The sequence below is a fragment of the Dendrobium catenatum genome, unplaced genomic scaffold (genome assembly GCF_001605985.2).
Source record: "Dendrobium catenatum unplaced genomic scaffold, ASM160598v2 fragScaff_scaffold_1390, whole genome shotgun sequence".
Classification (NCBI taxonomy): Eukaryota; Viridiplantae; Streptophyta; class Magnoliopsida; order Asparagales; family Orchidaceae; genus Dendrobium; species Dendrobium catenatum.
Window position 1 is genome coordinate 484,228 of NW_021319852.1, and position 18,532 is coordinate 502,759.

Consider the following 18,532-nt stretch of genomic DNA (forward strand, 5'->3'; position numbering starts at 1 on the left):
ATTTTCTAACAAAGTCTTTTTAGGTCTATCTCTACATTTCTTAACATAAGTCAAATCTAATGCCTCAACTTTCCTAATTGAGTTATTGGAAGACCTCCATTTAATGTGACCAAACCATCTAAGGTAACTTATTTTAAACTATTTTTCTAGTACAAAATTTAGTAATTCAAATAAAAAGCTATTTGCAGTAGAAAAGTTATTTCAAATGAAATATTAAACTCATTTCTTTATTATAGAATAAAACATTATTATATGATATCCCTAATCAACTATTTATATTTTTAACTATTTATTTTATGCTCATAATATAAATTTAAATAATAAGCCTATCCACACAAGATCTAGTCTTCTAATATGTGCTCAATTTAAAAACAGTCCTTGAAGATCATTTATCTGACAGCCTCCTCATTAAACCTCTCCACCTCTTTAAGTTGACCCCTCATTCATCTCACATGGCCCATTAATACTCTATTACTATTCCCAGCACTTCTGTCCGGTCCAAAATAAAGCTAATAAACTACATCGACCCATCTTCATTGCACACAAACACTCTTCTCTCCACTTGCGCTTTCAGACTACGGCGATGTCTTCCGGCCGGCGGCGCTTCTCCATGAAACAACCTGTAGCTGTCGTAGATGTCGGATGCGGCTGCCGGCGAACAAAGCTCTCTGCTTTTCTGACCTCCCTCCGACTGAAGCCTCGCCGTCCAAACACTCCCCACTCACTCTCCTCCGCCTCCCTTTGGCCTTCGACCGCCACTTCTACCACCATGGTGAACTCCTCCTCCTTCTCCCTTTCCTCTCATGAAGAAGAGGAGAGGAAGAAGAAGAAGGAGAAAAGAGCGAAGAGAAGAAACAGGGGAATGGAAAAGCCTTGGTCTGCGGCGGCTGAGAGCGTGCCTGTGGTGAAGGAAACATCTGAGCCTTATGCTGACTTCCGGGAATCAATGGTTCAGATGATAGTGGAGAATGACTTGTACGCTTGGGATGATCTCAACGACCTCCTCCACCGCTTTCTCTCACTAAACTCTCCCCGCCACCACAATCTCATTCTTCATGCCTTCGCTGATCTCTGGTCTGGAGTATTCTCACCTCCCTCTCCATGCCGTTGGGAAAATTACTACTAGTTCAAATGATTCTGTATTTTACTTTCCTAACACTTACTATGAACTATAATGTGCTCATTTTAAGTCATAATAAAGAAAAAAAATACAGAGTTCTGTCATGTTCAGCTCAGCTCGCACACAACTGCCATGTACAGCTTTCAATTACTGATCAATTAGACGAGTTGAGCTGAACTATGATGAACGTATGCTGTATTTTACTCTTAGATTATATTATGAACTATAATGAGCTCCTTATAAGTCATAATAAAGTAAAATACAGAGTTTGATTATCTGATTACTTAGATGCCTAGCAGAACTGTAGAGGTTCTTAATTACTTATTAACTAGATGACTTAGGAGAAAGCTGTAGTTATGAACTGATGTGATGGCTTGCTTGTTTCAGTTGTTTACAGTTTGCCTTAGTGTTTAATGAGATCTAATGATCATATCTAATTAACTAGCAAGCTTGCTTGCCTCTCCCTGCGTGTTTTTACTTCATTTTCACTGTACACTTTAATAGGTGATCTGACATTTACCACTGAAATTTGTTTGCATGAGTTATGCATTCAGACCTATCTATGAATGCGAAGTGTCCCTTTCTCCTGATGGTTTGATGACAGAGAGATATTGCCATCATTTAGAGAGATAGCTTTAGCTTTGAAGTTGTAGAGTGCTCATCATGAGAGTCTGTGGCTAAGGAAATTGCGTAAAACAGGCTGTGTGTACGATAGTCTTCTTTTGCGGGCACAGAAAGATTACGATTTGCAGAGTTGGAGAGCGATTCAGAAGAGTCAAAAGTAGGAGGGTCATTGTGTGGATAAAATATAAAAAATAAAATTAATGTAATTTTTTATTTAGATATTGATTATAATTTTCATTTTATTTTGGATTTTTCATTTTTTATTTGATTTTTTTTTATTTTTCTAAAGTAATTTAAATATTTCTTAATTTTCTAAAGCTTATGTTGGTTTTCTAATTTATAATTTAGTTATAATTTTATATTCATTATAATTTATATTCGACAACGGATTTTTTAGTTCACTCAATAATTTATGTTAATTAAATTATCTTAATATGAAGTAAGAATAAATAAATAAATAAAAAGTCGCAGGAGCTTTTGCTTGGCTTGGATTTTTGTGAGCTTGTCTTCATTTGATCGCAGTAGCTGTGGCTGTCGTATGCCTCTGTTAGTGAGAGAGGATCTCGCAAACTGGATAAGTTCCTATTTCCGGATTTTTTCTCCTTAAGAATTCCTAAAATGGGTATAGTATAAATTCATAAACACGATTTGGAAGTGTTACTTTGGAGAGGTGTAAAAAACTGGAGTCAAATGAGCTAAGTTTGTATAATTTTTATTGAGCTCGAGCTCATTTACAAAGCTCGAGCTCAACTGATTAAAACATTTAGTCTCGACCTCAGTAAATGAGTTGAGTCGAGCTTGAGTTATCTTTAGTTTGAGCTTAAACTTGATTAATTAATCAAGTTTTTGTTTGAGCTAGTTCAAATCATCTCACGGCCAAAGAAAAATTGATTATGCTTCAAGCCATTATTAGAAGCTTAAAATAAAATTAATGATTTGAAATAAAAAAAGAAAAATAATTTTTAAATATTTATAATAATTTTATAATTTAACTCTTGAATTTTAAATATTTATATTTAAAGCGCATTTTAGTAAAAAATTTTAAACGGGCCAACTCTCGAGTTAATGACTCGAGTTGAAGATAGTTCAAATTTGATTCATCAGCTTGTCTGCTCAAGTCAGGTTGACTCACTTAAGATCCTAAATGTAACTTTTTTTTAAATAATTTAATATCTTTTGGTGAAGTTTATAAATCAAACAAAAATAGATAAATATTATTGAATACATTAATTTAAAGTCAAATCAGCCATTAATTATTAACCTTGATCACTTAAACATGACCTAGCTAGATTCAATTAATTAAGATCATTAATTATTTCATTTGAATAGTTAATTCATTTTTAGGCTAACCGAGTAACTATCGTTATTTCCCATGCGTGATCAAAGCATTTGAATGCTCAGACTCAAAGGACTTTGAAAAGAAACGAAAGAAGAATTAAAAGGCTCTAATCAATGCTTGTAGCTTAATAATGGATTCATAAATTATTTGCATGCATAGAGGAAAATGTCTAGTAACTAATAAGATCATTCATAAGGCTATGGAGTGCTAGAAACACGAGTTTTACTTTGAACACCCTAAAAATGTAAAAAAAAATCATGAGAGCTAATCAAATTGAAATAATTTCACTATATTAATTGAAAGTTATAATATTTAACCTTTCTCTATCACCAGAGAATGTGGGATTATGTGGTTAGGTGATGGGAGTGGGTGCGGTTGATAATATATATTGATTTTGTTTGATATTGTATGATGATAAAAGATGGATGTTGACAATGCATATATGTTGTCGATGGATGATGTTGGCATCACTCAAACTTGGTAGATGTCAGTGGTAGTTGATAATAGGTGCCCATGGTAATCGGTGATGGTCAAACATAGGGCTATCAAAATCAGGTCATGTATCAGCCTTTTCAACCAGGACCCGACTCGCGCAAGTTGCCGGATTGACCCGACCCGACCCGTGGCGAACTGAGTTATCAGACAGCGAAGGCACCGCGATCAACTGCTCAGAGAGTAGACAATGAACTAGGACATTGAGGCTCCAAGCGGGGTGAGGCATCAGCGGCTTGACGAGTCAGCGATGACAGCACTAACGATGGCAGGCACTCGACATGATGGTAGGCTATCAGGACGGAACGTCAGGCTAGCGAGACACTCGAAGCCACTCTGGCAGGCGCGGCCAGTGCGAGCACTCGAAGCTATGACGGTCAGCACGGACTCAACGACTGGTAAACATGGTCAACGCGGAAGTGACCGCATGCAGATGCGGTCAGGGATTTTTTCTTGGATTAACTCGGGTTGAGTTCGGGTTGCCAGGTCAACCCGAACCTAACCCGTTTGTTAGACGGGTTGACCATAACCAGAAATTTTCGAGTCGAGTTCGAGTAGATTTTTCAGGTCGTATCAAATATTGACACCCCCAATAAAGCATTTGTAGTTGGTGACTATAAGCTTTGGTGGTAATTGTTGATGGCCATTCTGATGTTTATGTTAAATATTGCATGCTGGCAAACAAAGCACTAGTACTCTCCTAATTCTTATTTTTTTGTTAAAAATGTTGAATCGCCTATCCATGTATAAAAGAAAAGCCATAATTATTGACTATAGATCATAAACTCCATCATACAGTCGGTTGAAATTGATCTCTTTGGTTCTTTTTCATGTTAGCTCCTCTTTGAACACGGAATTGAGTGAACTTAAGTTTGTTAAATTCAACTTGTCAAAACACTTATTTTGATTATAAGGCGAAGAAATCAAAGCCATGCCCCTCATACAATTTCATGAAGTTTTTGATTATGCATTTAGTAGTTAATTTAGATTCATTTTATTTTAAATCAAGACATTATTGGTATCATTAGATTCATCTCGAAACACACCTTTTCACTACCCGTTTGCTAGAAATGGCATTTAGATGGTCCCACATTCAATTAGATAAGTTTATAATTCAAAGTCGAAAGTTATTTCGTCTTTAAAAAAGAACTTGTTGTGTGAATCAGCTGTATGAAATATTATTGTGAGTGTTTCTGCAAGAAGTAGTCTTCTTTCAGTCCTTGTAAGTCTTTCTCTTCTTTAATAATAAAGTCTTTGTTTATATTTGTTTATACATATTAGTCTTATTTCTTAGTCATACTTCTTATTAATTTATAGATAAGATATCACTCTTCATGAGTGAGTAGTGTTTTAATTATTTCTCCCTTAGGGGAGAAATACTTTAAAGAAATTTTGTATTGTAGCCAAAATCTCTGTTTTAATAAAGCTAAGCGAAAATCCAGTTCTATATTTACCATATACAAGTTCTTTTTGAAAGACGAAATAACTTTCGACTCCTATGATCGAGTACACTGCATCCAAAAATTCACGAGTTTGTACCCCATAAGTCCCCATTTATGCTTTGTCTTTGGGCTGGTGGAAAATACTCTTGAATCTTTGTATAATATCTGTATAGTCGGTGTATGTCGAATTATTCTCGCATCTGTTACAAAGAATTTTTATATCATAAATAAAATTACTGGACTTTTTCTTACTTTTTAATTATGGAGAATGAGGCATCAAAGCAAAAAATTTAAAGCAAATCTTACCTGATTGGGAGAAATAATTCTTCAAACATCTTGATATATCCATAAAATAAATTATAAAAATGGTTCTCTGTCGGTGTATGTCGAATTATTCTCGCATCTGTCACAAAGAATTTTTATATCATAAATAAAATTACTGGACTTTTTCTTACTTTTTAATTATGGAGAATGAGGCATCAAAGCAAAAAATTTAAAGCAAATCTTACCTGATTGGGAGAAATAATTCTTCAAACATCTTGATATATCCATAAAATAAATTATAAAAATGGTTCTCAGATTTAGTGAAGAAATACCTAGAGAAATTAGAAATAATTTAGCTCCAATAAAAGCAGATATTATAGCAGAACTTCGAGGGTTAAATGATGAAGTAGATACCATTATATTAAAGCATTTTAATCAAGAATTTCAGGAAATACTGCAAGCCATAAAAAGGCATATAGATAATTATCCAGAATTAAAATATATATAAAGTTCTTCTAAAAATAAATAATTTTATGCCAAGATACGCTCAATAGCCAAATAATTATGACTTCTACTCCTACTTGCAGAAAATATCGTCTTAGAAAAATCATCCCGATAACCAGCCTAATTCACAGGCAATTAGCTTTAATAAAAATTTATTATCTTAGTATAAACAGAACAATAGTCTTATGCAAATGTTCTAATATTGAAAAAATATATTATATAGGTATGAATAGGATATTAGTTTCATACAAATTTTTACATAGTAGCCAAATTGCAGCTACATGCATTAGCCAAAAAATGTTTTCTAGGCAAATTACTAATAGTCAATTAGAACAAATATTAGCCGCTAGTTAACTCACATGATGAGATTAAGCATTAATCCTATCTCCTATAGAAAAAGCATCTTTTGTAGCCATAAATGCCATCATTATTGTAAATAATTTGATGCCTATATAATTGTAGAATTTTCATTTAAATAAATTTTTATAGCAAGTTTAGGATTTTATTTAAAAATATATAATATATATGTTATTAACTTGATTACCTAACTTATTTATTTAGATTACTAGTTTGGTTCGCCAGTTCAATCCGGATTGATGTAGAAATGATTTTTAGGATGGATCAGATCGGCTTTATGACCAGCTCACAATTATAGCAGTTGGTCCGATCCGATTTTTTAAACTTTGATTTATATAATATGTAAATAATTTGATGCCTATATAATTGGAGAATTTTCATTTAAATAACTTTTTGAGCAAGCAAGCATTAATCAAAATTAAGATGTCATGCTTTATAGCTTAGATATATCCAAAACTAAAAAAGTGCAAAAACACAGCCATTTAATAGTGACATAATAAAATCATAAATAAAATTTATTTGCGTTACAAATGCATCATCTATGCTTTTTTGTTCTCCTACATTTTATTATCATCAAAGAATGGGATGTATAGTGCTATGCTGCTGCATTTAATTTTGAATGATAGGTTTCCAATCTTTTCTTCCTTTCTATGGTCATTCTAATTCAGAGGCATTGATTTGTTCTTTAATGAGCTTGCTTTCAGTAAGATCTTCACATTTTTCCTTCTAATTTGGCTTCTTTTATTACTGGTAGCAGTTAGCATATTCAATGAGCTTTATAAACTTTTATTACAAATTCAATGTAGCTGAGACATCTACAGTCATATTTATAACCTGAATTTATTCAAGTAATGAATGTTAAACCTCATATTCAAAAAAAAAAAAAAAAAAAAAAAGAGAGTATTATATGTTGTGTTAAATCTTCCATCATATCTTCCAGATTCTCTCTCTCTCCACCCTAAAGCCTCAAATCAATCATAATTTTTTTTAGGGGGGTGACCTCTTAGTCAAGAGCCAAACTCCCAACCAACAAGCTAAAGAGAGTTGCATGACATCACAAATTTTATTCAAGCAAGATTAAGGATTGTGTTTGGAACTTCATAACTGTTTTACTTTTCATACAATAATTATAAATTTATTTGGCTAAGGCTTTGTTTGAGATATTTTTTTATCATTTTTAAAGCTGATTTTTAAAGAAAATTTCTAGTTTAGAAAACTTTTTTACTCAACGCTGCTTTAAAATAATAAAAAAAATTTCTAAATTAGAGAGATTATTATGTGCGAACGCCAAATACAACTCTTCATCCGAATACCAATTAGAATGAACCACACCAACGATACTGAGCTGCGCTACTAAGCGGTACTGAGCTGCGGTGCTAAGCAGTACCAAGCCATGGGCTTAGATATCCGGACAGATTCCGCTTCTATAAAATTTTTTTTTTTTAAATGAAGCCTAAATTATTTTCTTCACAACAACTTCACAATTTACAATCACACCCTAAATGAATTGCAATTCAATCAATTACTCCATTCAACGCAGGTTAAATTTAATGACACTTTAGCAATCAACAGAACACCTAATGAAAACGTTTACAGTTGAGGACTCTTTATAGGTATTTTGATAATAAAAGGGAAAAAAAGAAAAAAAAGTATTCCAAGACTTGAAATTAAAAATAAAAAAACTTCTTTCAGTAAAGCAGTATGCATCTTTATAATAGAAGCAAAAATTATAAATTTAAGAAAGTTAACATTACAGATGCTAAGCCCTCGCGATTTCAAGGGATTTCTGTAGGGCTTGGAGAAGGCTTCTCATAATCCGTTCCTCTCCTGGAGGAATTTTTTCCTTGGCCGGTCCGTTTCTTATGGCCCGGAAAACTGGACCGGTTCCCTCAGTCGCTGGGCAAACCAGGCAGTCGATGTAGACGAAGACCTCTGTCTTCCCATCCACCACTTTGATAAAACCCAATCTAACTCCCCCTTGCACTTTATCTATCTGTATTATCATACAAATATTAATTTCATTAGCCAAACATTTTTATATATATAGCAAAAATATTACAATTGACTATGGCTTCGTTTGAGACTCCTTTCTTATTGCTTCTTAAAATAATTTTTAGTACAAAAGTTAAAATTTTTGTATTCTAAAACTGCTTTAAGAAGCAGTAAAAAAGTTGTCCCAAATAAAACTTAAATAAAAAAAAAATTATATCATGCAAAGGACAAATCTTAAGGAGCCCAAATGAACTGAGAATGGTGAAGTTTATTACATAAATTCAAGAGAAAAATGAGCCTTCTAGTAATTGTTCTCCTGAATTTGCTCGTCGATGCTTCGATAGATCATTTATAGATACATTGAACATTGTAACGAAACACGGTCAATAAACCGGGTTACTTCGGGTCTTATGATGTCAATTTTTTATAGGAGGTTTATATTTATATCACTGAATTCTTATATATTTACATATCTAACACTTAGCTTCAATATTTATTTATATAACACATAATCATTTAATCAAATTAAAAATTTAATTAATACTAATTTATTTAAAGTGAAATACAACATTAGTTTTAAGCACCAACGTGTTATATATATGTAAATATAAAAATTTAAATGTTAAGTGAAATATCCAATGGATTTGCAGCAATAAAATTGGCTCTAAATTTGCTACAATTTAATCTAGCAAATTGTTGCAGGATGATGAAGTGTAGCAACTAGCTATGATCAAAGGTGTGACAAATGCTCCTATAGCAAATCTATAGTAAATGGATATTTACTTGGGACAAATAATAGGTAAGAATATTTTGATCATGATCGAAATTTATTTATGATGAAGTTTAAAACTCTTAATTACTTTAAGATGAGTGTAATATAAGAGTTAATTATTACAACCAGGTTAAAATAAATTTAAAGATTTACAAACACATTTTAATAAAAAATTTGGTTGAATATCTCATCAAAGTTTTCTGCAACTTTTCTACGTGTTTCCTATGGATTTGATCGTTTTATTTATTATCAATTCTAGTTGTCATTTGTTTCAAATTATGTATATTAATCAATTTTTTATTAAATAAATGACATCGTTCATTAAATAAAGAGAAAAAAGATGAAAATAGTCACTTAAAGATATAAAATATCCTTTATAAAGAGTCAATGGACCATTTTGGGTCCTTTTCTCTTTGAACAAAATATTCAGTGAATTTGATATGGTACAATTGGCTTGCCACAGTTTAAATTGCATATATTTCCTATAATTTTTAATGATGTTTTAAAAGATAAAGTTGGTTTTATATGTCCTATAACGGACGAAATTTGAGAAATATTCTCGTTGCTTTTTGTTTGAAGAAATATGCAAAAAAATTTCGTTCATATCAAAAGACCTCGATAATACTCATATCCCACTATAAAAAGGAAGCCGCCCACTCTTTCCACTTTGGCTTTTGCTCGTATTGTCGTCTAACTCTTCATCCGAGCTTCTTTGCTCGAGATGGAGATGCGTGCGAAGTTGAAGATTTCTTCGTCCATTGACAACTCATGTATACATGGGTACAAAATTTTTCACAAGTTATTGGTACTATTTTTATGAGTTTCCATCATGTAGTGTAGATGTACCCGATCTCTTTATTTTTTACGTGGAAAGTCCGAAGAGGGAAAATCTACGAAGCCTTGCCCAAGTGAAAAGATTCAACTAAATTTGAGGGAATTACAAAGGTCGACCCATCCATTTACTTAAGAGGTGGCCAAATTACAACAAATTGAAGAGTTAGGCAAAGATCTGAAAACGGTCGTGCGGCCGGGTGGAAGTCCAACAGCGGTTGGCAGTCGGAAGTTAGCAGCCCAACATTCATCGGACCACCGCCTGACCGCCAACCAGTGTCAGATTTCAGCCCGACTATCATTAGAACACCGTCCCGACCGCCGCCGAACTTCCACCCAGCCGCAGACCGCCGTCGGACTTCCATTTAGTCGCTGATCGCTGCTGGACTTCCGCCAGACCTTCGTTGGATCATTCCACGTCAGCTGAACTTCTGCACAAAGGCCGACGGCGGTCGGCGGCCGTGTGGAAGTCCAACAGCGGTTGGCGGTCGAGCGGTGGTCCGATGAATGTCGGACTAAAGTTCAGCGACGATCGACGGTTGGCGATCGGGTGGAAGTGCGGCCGCGGTCGGCGGCCAGGTGGAAGCGCAACAGCGGTTGGCGGTTGGGTGGAAGTGCGGCGACGGTTGGGCTTAAGTTCGATGGCGGTTGGCGGACGGGCGGTGGTCCTACAAAGGTATGGCTGAAGTCCAGCCACAATCAACAATCAACAGCTGAGAGGAAGTCTGGCGGCAACCGGGGGTGGTCCAACGACAGCCAGGCTGAAGTCCGGTGGCTGTCGAAGGCCAGGTGAAAGTCTGCGGCGATCGGCGGCTGGGCAGTGGTCCGACGACGGTCGAGCTAAAATCCAAGGTGGCCGGGTGGAAGTTTGACGGTGATCGACGGCCTAGCGGTGGTCCGACAGCAGTCAATGGGGGTTCGCCGGTGGTTGTGCTGGAGCTTTTGGAACTTTAGAGCTCTCTCCAATCTCTAGCCAAAAGGTCCCCTTTATGTAGAGACTGGGGGTCTATTTATAAATTTTTATGAGTGACACATCCCGTAAATATAGAAAAGATCCGGAGCAGGTTTGGAGTGATCCATCGTATGGCCGTATTGATTCCCCGATCATATAGAGTTTTTCAACTTTTTAAGTACCTTAATGATGCAGGAACTCATTAATCTTAGGCTCATTGGAATTGTCTTGCCGAGCCGTTTGATTTGACTATAAGCATGCCATATTTGGATATCATTTTGTCATCCAAATAATTCTTTGAACCTTCCAAATGTGGTTTGAGCCCCCGATTTGGACCAATTTGGTCTTGGGTCGGACCGATTTTGATGTTGTTAAGATACGTTCAATTTGACTGTAAGTTTCCTGAAATTGCAATTCAAATGATTCCAAATTTAATTTTGAAAGTTTCCAACTTGAATATGCCTCGAGATTCGTGCACTATCAAGGTAATTTTTGGTGATGTATCAATTAACTATATAAATATTTTAACTAGGTTTAAAGAACGTATGATTCCGTCTTCTATTATAATTCAATTGCAAATTGAGTATACTTTAACATGATTGGAGCAGTGTTCAATCAATAATATGAGCTTATTTGAATACGATTCGATTAATTTTGATCAATGTTTGAGGAACAATAAAGTTATAGTAAGATGAAGTGTTTTTTTATAAATAAAAAAGCATCAACATTCTTATACATGGAAGAGAATGAAAGGAAAACATGAAAGTTGGTTGGATCTAAAAAAATAGAACAAATAATTAGAAATACAGAGAAATATTTCCTTTAACAATCCGATTGATCTTATATCTAAAGTGCTAGATGTTGATATGGGAGTATGGGACAATAATATAAAATTAGAGGTATGTACTGCTTTAGTGAAGCCTCATCAATTCCTCCAACTAATTTACTTATGGATGATGATCTTGATTTTTTCTTATCCATTAAGCATCAGGACCAAATGTGTCTTCGCTACTCCTAAGAAGATTTCAACTATAATTTCTTGTGCAAATGGAGCTTATACAAGATCAGTAAGTTCACAATCTTTCATTAGTATAGCTGATGATGGGGACATTCCACATACAAAAATTGGTGATATTGTGGACGTGCATGCTACAGGAGATCTCCATTCAATCGACGCTTCAAAATTTAAGTGTATATTGAAGATATCAACCGAAGTGTTTGTGGTCAATTCGAAATTAAGAAATGGCCCAGGTCTTTGAATTCTTTGTGCAAATCGAGCTAAAAGAAATAATTTAAGGTATGAAAAATACATAGATGACTCCCAACCTATAATAGCTTATCCCGTACTTAATTATGCGTTGTGCAACTATATGGGAGCAAAGAAGACTTGAAGGCATTACATGTGTATGCCATGAAAAAAATCTGTCAATCTAAATGGAGAATCATATAAAAAAGTATGGTACATTTTCTGAAAATTCAAATATTTTTTAGATAACAAGCCTTACAATAGAACAAACTTGTATGTTAAATGTAAGATCTATAGACCACTTAACTCGATCATAGCTCATTGGGTAAATGAAGATAAGATCATAGCCTCCCATCCTAACATGAAGCCTAGGGAAATCATATTAGATGTTAAGAAAGACTATGATATTAATTTGTCCTAAAAGAAGACTTTAGGATGCCATGAGAAAGTTATCACCTATGTGAGTCTTCCCTCAATGCATTCTTTCAAAATTTACAATAATATCTAGTTATGCCACACAAAAAAATTTCATATATAATTATTGATCTCCAAGAAGATAATGATTGCACTTCAAATTTGCATGTCTCTTTGGGTGTTCGTAATTAATGATTCAAAAATATATGCCACACAATATTAAGTATGTGTGAAACATTCTTGTATACATGTTATGGCGAAATGTTTCTTATGGTAGTGGCACAAGATGCCAATACTCATTCATCCTATAGTATTTTTAATTGTTGGCATAGAAAATAACAATTAATGGCTGTATTTTATGACTAGATTGAGGAATCAATAGGCATAATAGAGAAGTTGGTATTTTTCTCTAATAGACACAACAACATCGCTAATGGTTGTTTGTCAACCATGTTTATGGAGACACATTATAAAGGCTAGTACTCATCATGTAATAATAAACATAACTAGGAAATTTAAATTTGATAGTTATTATGAGTATCATTTCGCTTCTAATGCTTACAAAAGAGCTATGTTCTTTAAGAACTTTGACAAAATACACGTTAAGAAACCAGCCATAACATTTTATCTTGATGATGAAGTTAGCTTTGGAGATGGGCTCATACTTTCTTCTCTAAAAATTGATACTACATGATGTAATTGGCATTTTTGAGAGCTTCAACAATGTTACTAAGAGTAATGCTCCTATCTAGTGTCTGCATTGTAAGATTTTTTAAGACAAATAGTGCAAAAATAATTCTTTAATGGATGCAATATAACAAAACACAAAAATTATTTTACAAAGAAAATGAAGAAGCATTGGAAAAACTCCAAAATAAGGCTCAAAGCATGGTCATCTACCCTATTAATCAATTTGAACTATATGTCCATGATGATAATCTACATTGGATCGCATCCTCATAGGAGAGGACATGTCATTATACAAAAGTTTGATGTTATGAGCAAGGTTTAAAATTGCGTAAATAAGCATCGATGTGTTTTTCGTCCGTGAGGCAAGACGTAAGCCTCATGGACGAAGAATTGCGTAAATGAGAATTTAAGTATTCTAGCATGTAAATAACCATAAGAGTCTATCATACAATAAAAACATCTAAATGAGAGGTGAAATTAGTGGAAAACAATAAAATAGATGCAATATATGCATCTCATAGCATAATTCAAAGTACAGAATAAGTGTTCCTCATGCGGGTTACTCCGCCCTTTACCACTTTATCATAAAAATGGTATTTCAAATACACATAAGTCTTCTCACCGCCGCCTACGTCAACCTGTATATTGTACTTCCACGAAGGGTACCTCCGCAATGACGTATTAGACTTTTCCTTGCCCTAAACCATATTTCATAAAGCATAAATGCAAAATAAAACAAAAAATCTCAAAAAATTTAAAACCTTAGATTTTCTATAAGTTAAAAAAAATAAATATATATTTAACTAAAAAAAAACCTAAGACCAGTTGAAGAAGTGTCGTAGAGGGCGACCGGAAACAAGACCTCACTGGCGTGAGGCGACGCCGGTGGGAGAGGCGGCGGAATCGTGCAGGAGATCCGGATCGTGCGTCGTCTGCGTTCTTCCTGAGTGACTTCAGTTCAGGACTTCAGGTAAGCGAGTATAAGGAAGAAGAATTGGGGGGTTTTTTAAGTGAGTGGGCCCCCTAAATTGAGGCGTACGCCGCATACAAAATTGAGCAATAGCGCAATTGAGGTGTGCCTCAATCTCCTTGAGGCGTAAGCCTCATCAAGCCTCAAAATTGCTTAGGCAATGAGGCTGTTTTGGAGCAAATTGCGCAAAGGCGCACCTCTTATTGCGCAATTTTAAACTATGGTTATTAGTATTCCATATGAACATGCATCGGCAACATCTTAGGGTTGGGGTACCTGTTTTTATTCCTTATATTTATAATTCTATACACAGGAAACATAGCTACATACACTAAAAATATAAATATAGTAAAATAAAAAAAGATGCTTAGGATGGTTCAGATGAAACAAAGATATGTCATATTATTCACATTGGTAAAGCCAAGTGTTCATCAAAAGAAAAATAGGCCTTCCAAAGAGGAGAAGGATGTAGTCGAATAGAGGAATAACCATCATGATGTTGGAAGTCAAAATTGAGTAACTTGTAAGATCAAGCGTCCACAGGCTTCATAACTATTTTCTAGCATGGATCAATTATATAACTCTTAAAATACTATTGTCAAATGATTGTACAATGATAAATTACGTATTATTTTTATGTGATATATATATATATATATACACACACGTGAAAATATTTTGGAGTAGCTACAAAGGAAAATAAAATTAGAGAGAGTCACCTTAGATGGTTTGGACACATAAAACATCAGCTTTTTGATGACTCAATTATGAGAGTAGATGTATTGGATTTGGCCTGCCAATATTAAGAAAGGTAGAGGTAGCTCTAAAAAGACTTGGCTTGAAAATATTAAAAATGACCTTTATTATTAAATATAAATGAGAATTCGACTTTTAACATAACACGATGGAGAACAAAGATTTAGGTAGCGGACCCCAAATAGTGGGATAAAAGCTTGATGTGGTTGTTGTTATTTGTTTCAATCTTGATCGAATTTTGATTAATTTTTTTTAAATGTTATTCGAATCAAATTTGAGCAAGATGGATATAAAAAAGTACTTTTCAATCCATAGTAAGGTTATTTCTAGTTTGAAGGAAACTTTCGTCCATATTTCTCTAAAAAAAATAAAGCATCAGACATATTTTTCTAATTTTCGGCAAATGCACAAATATGCAAAAAGAATAACAATCCATCATCAAACTCTTTATCTACAACACATCGTTGATCTCGTCTCCCTTTCGCTGTTTTTTATATTTAATATTTTAAAATTATATGAGAAATTAGTAAATTTTAACAGTTAAATATGTAAAAAGAATAACTTAGGGTGATATGTACATTAATCCGCCTTGTAAGAAAATATCAGCAACTACTAATCTTGCTGAGGCGTTTCTGTTCAAATTGGCACTGAAAATTTTCTATAACACGCAGGCTTCATTGATAAATTAATTGCCACATACATAGATAATTTGAACCTTAGGAGATTTATACTGACCTTAAGAGGAACAGGGAGAGGCAGATTAGCTCCTTGGCAAAGACTATTAGCCCACTGCATTTTCAAACAATTAAACAACTCAAAATCCAAACCATATAAGTGAACATTTTCAGAGAACTTACACTTAAACGGAGAAGAAGAGGGTATTATGACCTGAAACAATAAGGTCTCAAATAGGGTAATATCTGTATCCGTGGGAAGCTTCATGGTTCCAAGAGAAATGCCATCATCATCCACACCTGTTGCAATGCCTTCATTCGAAGGAGAAACCCTCGGCGCTGAAATTTCAATGCTAAACCCTCGCCAGTGCTTTGATGGGCCTCGATGGCCGGGAAAGGTCACTGTACCGAATTTGGCGAGAGAGACAGGAGAGGAAGGGCGATTCTGGTTGACGGGAAAGGGAAAGAGTTGGCTTGCTGAAGAAGCCATCAGAATAGGGAGTTCATTAGAACAAATGGCTAGAAGAGGTCGGGAGTAGGAAAATGGAATGAGAAGGATAGGGTTTCTGAGGTGAGAAATCTCGTACGGAATCCACCGTGTTTCAGAAAATTTTGGATAGGATTTGCGGCCGAGTGGTACACTGAAGAAATTTATCCCATCTCATCTCGGCTCCAATACCCCAATTGCCTCCCAAAAAAATTGTATTTTTAAATGATGAATGTTAAATCATAAATATATATTTGATATTATATATCATCAAAAACTTATCTCGGTCGAACATGAATCTCAAAACAAATTTGAGTGAAAAATTTTTAAAATTAAATTAGGGATCATATAGACTCTGATTTCAGCAAACATATAGTCGAACTGAACGTCTAAAAATAGTCGAACTCGAAAACATTGAATTCGACTCAATCTGAGCCAAAATGGGTGCAAATCGAAGACTCAATGCACATTTGAAAGGTTCAAACCATAAATTGGATGACCAAATGATTTTGAAATGTGGTGTTCTTATAGTCAAATCAAGCGGCTTGATGAGATGAATCCAACGAGCCCAAAATTGCTTTATTCTAACATCATTAAGACACTCAAAATCTTACTTGATATTGTGGGAGTTGATGTAGATTTTTTTTTTTTTATTAGTTTGTGTAGTTTTTTTTTTGTGCTGGTTTTTATTTATTTTTTGAAATTATAGTAACTGATTTTGGGATACATCCTAATTTTCATTTTTTACCTTTTTGAAAACTCTTGGATACTAACCAACTTTTTTAGGTAGTTTAATATTTGGTGTCCCCTCTACCCCAAGGTACTGTTTAAAATGAGAAGTAGTGGTTCTCATTTCAATTATGATAATTTCATTTTAACAAATAATTTTTTTAATAATTTTTGTTACTATTCAATAAAGTTCATATCCCTTTGTTTGCATTGGAAACTGCTAGTTTTTTTTCTTTTCTAGGTTGTATTAGGTTCTTCTTTACCGCTTTTAATGCTATTTGCATTTCTCTAAAAAAAGAAGAAGAAGAGAAATTTGAGATAATACCTTGCCACGAAGCTCCTCCTCGACTACCACCTAACCACCAATTGTAGCTTGACGTATACCCAACCACTAATTATCGTTGGATTTCCTATAATAACCCATATTTTGGCCAAGGTAATTTTTTTTTTTGGAATCAATATAACTTTAAATCGCAAACCATCTTATGCATAACATTGAGATTGTGATATTTTAATTATACAATTTTTTTCGTAATTTTTGGGCGCCAATAAAATTCCTTAAGAAATTGACATCTATCGGTACAAGTGGGGAATTTATAACCATTTGGTGTCTATTTTACAAACCGATTTTACCATTTTTTAATAAAATAATTTATTTTATAGACATTTTTCTATAATTTTTAAAGTCTCAAAAGAATGCATTTGAATTTTATATTGAGAAATTGATTAAATTAAATAATTATATTAATATTATATATTATTTTATTATAATTATCAAAAGCCACTTAATGATTATTAAATAAAGTTTATTTTTCATTGTGATTTCGGCAAATAGAGGAATTGTATAAAAGATTTAGAGAGAAATGAGAGGAGAGAGAAAAAGAAAATTCAAATTTGGAGGTCGCAGGGCAATTTTCATTAGCCGAGTCACTTGAGAGATTCGCTCGTCTCGCTGCAAGGAACCTTTACCTTATTTCTGATTTCAAGAAGTTTATATCTTTGATATTCTTTTTTGATCAAATTTATATTTTCATTACCGATAAATGAGAATAATTTTGTGTTGATAAAATTTTCACCGCGCAACTTTTTATATGTTATAGAGATTGAGATTATAAGCATTTTGAATATTTATTTGAGATTTTTTACAATGTGATTTTAAAAATACACTGATTTTTTCATTCTTAGAAATGTATTTTGATGTCTAAAAATAGTAATTTAATTTAACTAAAGATTCAGAATGTTATTTTATGCAATATAAGGTAATTTAGTTAAATTCTGAAAATATAAATTTTTGCTCAGTGTGATTTTTGTTGTATACCGTTAAGTCATTTTGGCACTTTCTATATTAAGTTTAACTTTTTTTTTATTTACAACTCATTGAAAAAGAATGTGTATATGCGATTGAACTGATTAATAGCTAGTCATTATTACTGTTATAGTATTATGATAATAATATATGTGTATAAGACAAATACAGATTAGTTGACCTATTAGTTAGAGACTGATTGACATGCATATGATGGTGGGCTAATGAGCTTTCTTTTAAATATTAGGATTTGATATTATCTTATACTTATTCACGTGATACATTGATTGTGAGTTATAAGGAGATGATTATTGTGTTGTGTTGTAGTCCATGACCTCTAGCCTGAAATTTTGATGATGATAAAGAATGTCGATTGAATTATCTTATTATTTATTGAATATTTTTGATATTGCTATTGTCTGTGAGTACTAATATTTTAGAAAAATCACATATTACTCAAGACAATAGAAGACTCGAGATTAGATATAATAGGATGTAAAGTCTGTAACTCTATATTTTCCTTTTATTTTTTTATTTTTATTTTCTTGAGTCTGGCCACAAAGTGTATGCA

The 18,532-nt window shown here is 33.6% G+C and overlaps 2 protein-coding genes across 6 annotated transcripts; one reads left to right on the plus strand and one right to left on the minus strand.

The window, feature by feature from the left end:
- Positions 1-541: 541 nt before the first annotated feature.
- On the plus strand, positions 542-1,517 carry LOC110115747 (transcription repressor OFP8). Its single transcript, XM_020849092.2, has one exon. The coding sequence runs from the start codon at positions 584-586 to the stop codon at positions 1,124-1,126; it is 543 nt and encodes a 180-aa protein (XP_020704751.1). The 5' UTR covers positions 542-583; the 3' UTR covers positions 1,127-1,517.
- Positions 1,518-7,683: 6,166 nt separating this feature from the next.
- On the minus strand, positions 7,684-15,970 carry LOC110115739. 5 transcript variants are annotated; one of them, XM_020849084.2, is made up of 4 exons: positions 15,654-15,969; positions 15,501-15,554; positions 14,729-14,802; positions 13,441-13,737 (listed from the first exon to the last, which is right to left on the minus strand). In XM_020849084.2, the coding sequence occupies exons 1-3, from the start codon at positions 15,927-15,929 to the stop codon at positions 14,755-14,757; spliced, it is 378 nt and encodes a 125-aa protein (XP_020704743.2). In that variant the 5' UTR covers positions 15,930-15,969; the 3' UTR covers positions 13,441-13,737; positions 14,729-14,754. The 5 variants fall into 5 exon arrangements, with proteins under 5 accessions (XP_020704736.2, XP_020704741.1, XP_020704743.2 ...); XM_020849077.2 differs by lacking the exons at positions 13,441-13,737; positions 14,729-14,802 and adding an exon at positions 7,684-8,135 and having other exon boundaries at positions 15,654-15,968; XM_020849082.2 differs by lacking the exons at positions 13,441-13,737; positions 14,729-14,802 and adding an exon at positions 12,841-13,104.
- Between the last annotated feature and the right edge of the window lie 2,562 nt (positions 15,971-18,532).